The sequence below is a fragment of the Triticum aestivum genome, chromosome 1A, assembly GCF_018294505.1.
Source record: "Triticum aestivum cultivar Chinese Spring chromosome 1A, IWGSC CS RefSeq v2.1, whole genome shotgun sequence".
NCBI lineage: Eukaryota > Viridiplantae > Streptophyta > Magnoliopsida > Poales > Poaceae > Triticum > Triticum aestivum.
Window position 1 is genome coordinate 589,225,287 of NC_057794.1, and position 7,076 is coordinate 589,232,362.

General features: G+C 43.1%; 1 protein-coding gene across 1 annotated transcript; it reads left to right on the top strand.

Moving 5' to 3' along the window:
- Window positions 1–6: 6 nt before the first annotated feature.
- LOC123070507 (uncharacterized) lies at window positions 7–2,050 on the top strand. The gene is made up of 6 exons (XM_044493748.1): window positions 7–38; window positions 178–234; window positions 485–583; window positions 1,310–1,422; window positions 1,508–1,556; window positions 1,641–2,050. Exons 3-6 carry the CDS (start codon window positions 539–541, stop codon window positions 1,872–1,874), a joined length of 441 nt encoding a protein of 146 aa, XP_044349683.1. The 5' UTR covers window positions 7–38; window positions 178–234; window positions 485–538; the 3' UTR covers window positions 1,875–2,050.
- Window positions 2,051–7,076: the final 5,026 nt, after the last annotated feature.

Consider the following 7,076-nt stretch of genomic DNA (forward strand, 5'->3'; position numbering starts at 1 on the left):
TGGGGCTCCACCGCCTCCCTCTGCACTCCCAGTCCCAGGTAGGGCTCCAAAATCCCCATCCCCTGCTGTGACTGTGAAATGGACGGCTGATTTCTGTTGGATTGGTCGCTTGCACTGGTCAATCAGCTCACCCTTTTGCCCAATGGAAGCTCGGTTCTGAGTCCTCTTGTGCTGCAGGCCAATGTTTGGAGCGCCTCATCTGCTCCTGGCTCTGCCCCCTCTTCTCTGACCAAGGCAAGTCAGACACTTGAATTGTCTGGATTATCTTGAGCATCTTGTTAAACATGCACCACTAAAGTAGTGATCTTTCTTCTTATTGTTGGACACTAGTAGTAGTAGTTAAACGCCACTGATCTTCGTTTTGTTTTATTTGTGGTCTTGATGCTGCCTGCTTATCTTAGATGTAGCAGTAATATCTTGAACATCTTGTTACATGTAGCATTCAAGTAATCATCTTTTGTTCTTATTACTCTTGACGAAACAGACCAAGGCGGTGATCAAGAGCACCCTTCTACCACAACTCATCCCGCGCCGCACGATGTCCTCCTCCTCCGGTCGCGCCGCCTCTCAACCAGCCGACAAGGTAACTAACATGATGCCCATGCTCAACTGTACAATGTAGTTTTGGTGCTGGCTAGCTGTGTTTGGCTTGACTGCATGCATTTTCAAAACTTGATACGGTTGCCTGTTGCTACGCGAGCCAGTGCCCAGGTTTTGTGCTTCCTGCTCATCCAGCAGAGTGCTACAACATGTAAACCACTACTAACATGCTTGATCCGAGGATCGTAGACCCCGCCGAACCTCTTTCATCTTATCTTCATTGGATTTTGTGAGAAACCGTGCTGAACATCCTGTTAGATGTACTGTAGCAGTTAAACACTGGCCTTTGCTTTGATTGTTGACAAACCAGACTAAGGCGGTGATGAAAGCGCCTTCTGTTTTAATTGTGGTTTTGATGTTGGCTGGTTATGTTATACTATTCGTGTTCAATGCGTGTTATATAGGGGCATGGTCTCATGGATGGATTGATATGCTTGCCCTGTTGTTATGCTAGCCTAGGGCCCGTCTTTTGTTCTTGCTGCTCATCTACAAGAGTGCCGTATCATGTAAATCACCAAGTTGCTTGATCTGAGGCCCTGCCAAACCTCTTTTAGCTTATGTCGTATTGATTGCTTTTACAAACCCTGCTGAACTGTGTTAGATAGATGCCTATGAATATCGTTTCTGCATCTTTGTGTGCAGTGCATTGCTTGCTTAAAATTGGACTGTTGTAAACTGCTGACACCGTTATTTTTAATTTTGTCTTCAGTTTTGGCTTGAGATAGTGGGTCACAGGATGAAAGGTCCGCAGAATCCGTGCCCGATGATTTTCAGAAAGCGAATCAGTGGTGTGGATGCCGACAAGGCTGAAGCAGTCTTCCTGTGAGTATACATCAAGGACCGAGCTGAACTGATGTTAGGTTCTTTTCTGTTTTCCCTGATTGTATTTACTTATGTGTCCATGTAGCGACGTGATGATGATGGCTAAATATGATGGGAATGTTCCACCAAATATGGTATATTCAACTCTGTTTTCTCCTTCTCATTTTGAATGCTTTCATATTCATTTTGCTAACCGCTGTTATGCACCCTTGATGTAGATGAGTAGTCCCGTTCGAGCATTGCTCCGGAAGGCGCTTATCCGATACATGAAAATTAAGTGGTTTATTAAAGAAATTGCTCTATCTCTCAAGATACGTGTCGTCTTTAAGCTGGGCAAGTTAAACTTTGTTGTCATCTGCGTGTTGCTTTACGTGACATACGGGAGGCCCCTATCTCTGCTCCGGAGGTTCTGGAAGATCCTAAATTCTCAAGGAGGCGATGACTCGGAGTAATCAAGCAGAGAATGCGACTATTGCAACAATGTAATAGTGATGTTGTGACTAAGACAAACATGCTTTTTTTTGTTATATTTGCCATTGTTGTGTAGTACATGGTTAAACGACCCGTAAATTTTCTGTTGGTGTTATTTCTGTTGTGATTATGATTTCTTGCATGATTGCTTCTGTTCTTTGGGATTCCCTTTATATACATTTCAGTTTAACTTTTTGTGGGAACCAAACACGGGTTAAGCGAGGTAATTCTTTTCTGTTAGTATCGAAATTTACTGACAAGCTGAATGTTGAAATTTTGGTCAATCTGATTGTTTAGAGTGAGATTTTCTGTATCTTTAAACTGAAAGTTCTGATCACTCTGAATGTTGAATTACAGACATTGACAGAGTTCTAAAGGTTGAGATTTTCTGTATCTTTTTTTAGAGTGAAATTTACTGACAAGTTGAATGTTGAAATTTTGGTCAGTCTGAATGTTTCAACTGAATGTTTAGAGTGAGAGTTTCTGTATCTTTGAACTGAAAGTTTTGGTCATTCTGAATGTTTTAGTCTAACTTTTGTATAGATTCAGTACTATCAAATGTTCCTGTTGCATCATCAATACAAAACTGAATTTTGTACTCCATTCTTGATTTTGACCAAAATGTTCCTACTGCATCATCTATACGAAACTGAACTTTGTACTCCATTCTTGATTTTGACCAAAATGTTCCTGCTGCAACATTTCTTGATTTGTCAAACTGAATGTTCCTGCTGCAACATTCAGATTTTGTATATTTTTTTACGGAGCATAGTTTACAGTATACAGATTTTGTAAACTAATTTAGACAAATGTTTTGGTCATCTCTGAACGTTGAATGTTTTGGTCAATGTCATGCTGCCCCATTTCTTGATTTGACATTGACAGAGTAGACTGAATTTTGATCCTGTAAACTGACAGTAAACAGATTGATCCTGTAAACAGGGACATTGCCAAGTTTGTTTCTGAACATTTATAACCTAGCAAATTTTAGGGGTGTCAGATGTTCTGAAAATTTCTTCGAATGTGTGGCGTACACTGCATATTCTGAACATGACACAAATTTCTTTGAATGTGTGGCATACACTGCAAATAGGCAGACTCTATACTGCATCTAGCTGGCAGGATAATCTGTTGCATGACAAATGGCCGATCAGCATCTGGACACATAGCATAGACAAATAGTGGCGTGGACACGTAGAATAGACAAATCACAGTTGACATTGATCCTGACAAAATAAGATTACAGTGCCTTGTGAGCTGTGTTGGGCTGCATCTTTTGATGCCATGTGGATCAGATCATGGGTTCTAGTGACTTATCCTATCGGACCACACAAAATCAAGCAATATGTTACTGTCTTTTGTACTGTACTTGTGGATCAGATCATACGTTACTGTATTTGTTTTCTAGTTTTGCTTGCCCATCTTGAATGAGATCGTAATTATAATTCCAGTAACACCATCAGCTCACTACATTAGGACGCCTAATTCTAGTTTTCCTTCTCCATCTTGTTTGCCTTCTCTTTTGCAACATCAAAGCAGTTACTCCAGCTTGGATAAAGGGGACGTAAACTAATATAAACGCTTTTATATTAGTTTATAGAGGGAGTACTGAATTACTGAAGTGTCACCGCCTGGTGAACGAACGACTATGTGTCTCTGATTGTGACTGTGTATGCTAACAGAAGACACACACCATCTTTTGTGCATATACAAGTCTTGAGATGAGAACAATATTCTCGTGAGGATAATTTGTTTTGCTCACTCGCCTTCCTTTTTTGCTAATCTCACGGCCGACCATACTACAGCTAGTGAAGCGAATGAAGGCCATCATTGTGGTTACCAGCCATGAATGTCTTGTTTCCATCAAGCAGCTCATAACACATGCTTTTTTTTTTGCGGGTAGAAATATTGTATTACTCAAGCCAACAAAGAGTTACATTCAGCGGCGACTAGCTCAAGCACTATCGGGGGACCAGAGCCAATCCAAGTCATGGTTCTTCCCTCGGTACGAGCAAAATTTGCTAGACTATCGCTAACCTGATTTTGAGACCGGTTTACATGAGTAATACAACATTCACGAAGGGATAAAAGATATCTAATCTCTTTTACTAAAGAAGCATAAATAGACCTATTTGTCTCCTGTCCTTGAATCAGCTTTATAGCAACAAGTGAATCCAACTCAATGGTCACTGGACGATCACTTCTCTGGATCGCTAGAGAAAGACCTTCCATGCAAGCACCCAGCTCTGCCTCCAAAGCTTCACGACACGAGTAAAGTGTTCTGCAAGCTGAAAAGATTACATCCCCCGAAGGATCCCGTAATACCATACCTGCACCTGCCCTACCATCATGAAAAGAGCCGTCCGTGTTTAGCTTTACCCACCCTTCCGGTGGTGCAGCCCACTTCAGGGCGGCCGGTACGGGCGCATCAGCATGGGTTAACGTGCGATCAAAGGAGATAATTGACTTCCCCTTGGCTGGATCCATATGCATGTTCGTTTTGATAGCAATTAGTGACTCCAGATAGCTGACAAGGAACCTCCTCGATACCTCAAGGGGAGGCGGAATCTTATTGTGCACTATCTCATTACGAATGAACCAACACCTCCAGAGAGTCATAAGAAGCATGGACCTCTCTAATTCATGAAGTGGCTGTAGCACTTGGAACAGCCATTCCTTCCCAACATTCTGAATGGTATCCACCAGTGGGAGGTTCCAAACCTCTGACATATAGCACCATAATTCTCTTGCTCTAGGGCAGCGACATAGAGGATGGAAGTTGTCTTCCGGTTCCACACCACACACCGGACATATGCTGGTGATTTCTAAGGTCCTCTTATGCTTGTTAACCCAAGTAGGAAGGGAATCTGAGACCACTCTCCAAGCAAAGTTTTTGACTGTTGGAGGAACATCCGTTTTCCATATCAGGTTCCAGATGGCCCGGCAACCCTCTGGATTAGTGCTAGACGCAGGTTGAGATTCTCTGTTGGCTTCCTCAAAAGCAAACTCATACGCCGACTTCACCGAAAATTGTCCAAATCTCCCTGGTCCCCATGCAATTGTATCCTCTTCAAGCCTTGGAGATGCTCTGATTTTAATGATTTCATTCACATCACAAGGCCAAAAATAATTCTGCAGCAAGTTCAAATTCCACGACCCATTGTTAGTAAGCAGCTCGGACACATAACGGATGCGGCAGTTACCTCTAGGGGTGACCGGTTTGAAGGAATGGGGTCTCGGTATCCAATTGTCTCTCCAAACACGAATGCTTGATCCATTGCCCACTCTCCAGACTATGCCTTTTTTCAGGAGCTCAAGTCCATAGCTTATAGCTTGCCAAGATGGGGAGGCATTACCAGAAAAGACCGTATCCTCAAGCTGGCCATCCGGGTAATACCGGGATTTTAACAGTCGAGCACAAAGGCTTTCCGGCCTATCAATAAGTCTCCAAGCTTGGCGTGCGAGGAGAGCTTGGTTGAACATTCTGTAATCGCGAAATCCAAGCCCTCCTTTACACTTTGGCTGCAACAAAGAATCCCAGGACTTCCAATGTACTTTTCTGCGACCTTCTTTAGAGCCCCAATAAAAGTTTCTTACCATCCTTGTTAGGTCATCACAAACTGAGAACGGGAGCTTAAAAACACCCATAATGTATGTCGGGAGAGATTGTGCAACTGATTTGATGAGAACTTCGCGGCCCGGCTGCGCCAGCCACCCATCTCCCCACTGTATAAGCCTCTTAGTGAGACAAGCTTGCAAGTTTTGAAACCGTCCCTTAGACATCCGACCTTCAGGTGTAGGGAGACCCAAGTATTTTTCTTCAAATTCTGCCTTAGTAACTTCCAGAATAGTACGGATAGCATTCTGGCCAACTTCTGAACATGCTGGACCGAATAGTATGGAGCACTTGTTCAGATTAATACTCTGGCCAGTAGCACTAGCATACAGGTCCAAAATCTCCTTGACTTTCATAGCTTGATCCTGTGTTGCCTCAAAAAACAGCAAAGAGTCATCTGCGAATAAAAGATGTGATATCCCCGGCGCCCTTCTACAGACTCTTATAGGATTAATACTTCCAATATTAACTTCCTGCTTCAGAATGGCTGATAATCCGTCAGCAACGAAAAGGAATAAGAAGGGTGATAGAGGGTCACCTTGCCGTAGCCCACGCGACGGTGCAAACGAATCTAGATGGGTTCCATTAAGTTTTACCGAATACCTCACCGAAGTGACACATGTCATAATCCAGTCCACCCACTGGTGAGAGAAACCCAATTTCTGCATCATTTGCTTCAAGAAAACCCAATCAACTCTATCATATGCCTTTGATAAGTCGAGCTTATATGCACAAAAACATCTGGTAGGGTCTTTTTCTTGCTTTATATGGTGGATGCACTCGAAAGCAATGAGTGCATTATCCGTGATCATTCTTCCGGGTATAAAAGCACTCTGCTCCGGCGAGATAATATCATCCAAAATTGGCCTGAGCCGATTCACCAAACACTTTGATATGACCTTATAGGTTACATTACATAAACTAATAGGCCTGAAATCAGTCAACTTCGAAGGATTAGGGACTTTTGGGATAAGCACGATTGAGGTTGAGTTAACCCCTTCCGGCATCACACCTGAGTTGAAAAACTCCTTAACTGACGTGATTACGCTGTCCCGTAGCGTACTCCAGTTACGCTGAAAAAAGCGTGCTGGAAAACCATCTGGGCCCGGGGCCTTCAACGGACCGATCTGAAACAGGGCATCCGAAATTTCGTCATCACTGAAAGGAGCACATAGCTTAGCATTATCATCATCAGTTATCAGTGCATCAAACAGACTTAGAACCGGAGTGTGGATGAGGTTCGGATCAGCCGTGTACATTCCTTGGAAGTACTCATTAGCCATTTGTCTCATTGTCGCCTCATCAGAATGTGCAACACCATTATCATCCACGAGTTCACGAATTTTATTTTTTCTAGCTCTCCAAACCGCCTTGCTCTGAAAGTATTTCGTGTTTCTGTCTCCCTCTTTCAGCCAATTTATTCTCGACCTCTGGAGCCATAGCATCTCTTCCTGATATAATAACTCGTTCATTCTGTCGGTTACTCGCCGTATATCCTGACGATCGGCATTCATATTCATCAATTCCTCAAGTTGTGACCTGGACTTGGCTAGCTCGCGGGTTATGT

Excerpts from the sequence above, each read along its gene's own strand:
- LOC123070507 (XM_044493748.1), top strand. The coding sequence starts at position 539 with ATGTCCTCCTCCTCCGGTCGCGCCGCCTCTCAACCAGCCGACAAG. Across the intron at positions 584-1,309 it reads CCTCTCAACCAGCCGACAAG|TTTTGGCTTGAGATAGTGGG; the intron begins GTAACTAACATG and ends TTTTGTCTTCAG. Across the intron at positions 1,423-1,507 it reads AAGGCTGAAGCAGTCTTCCT|CGACGTGATGATGATGGCTA; the intron begins GTGAGTATACAT and ends GTGTCCATGTAG.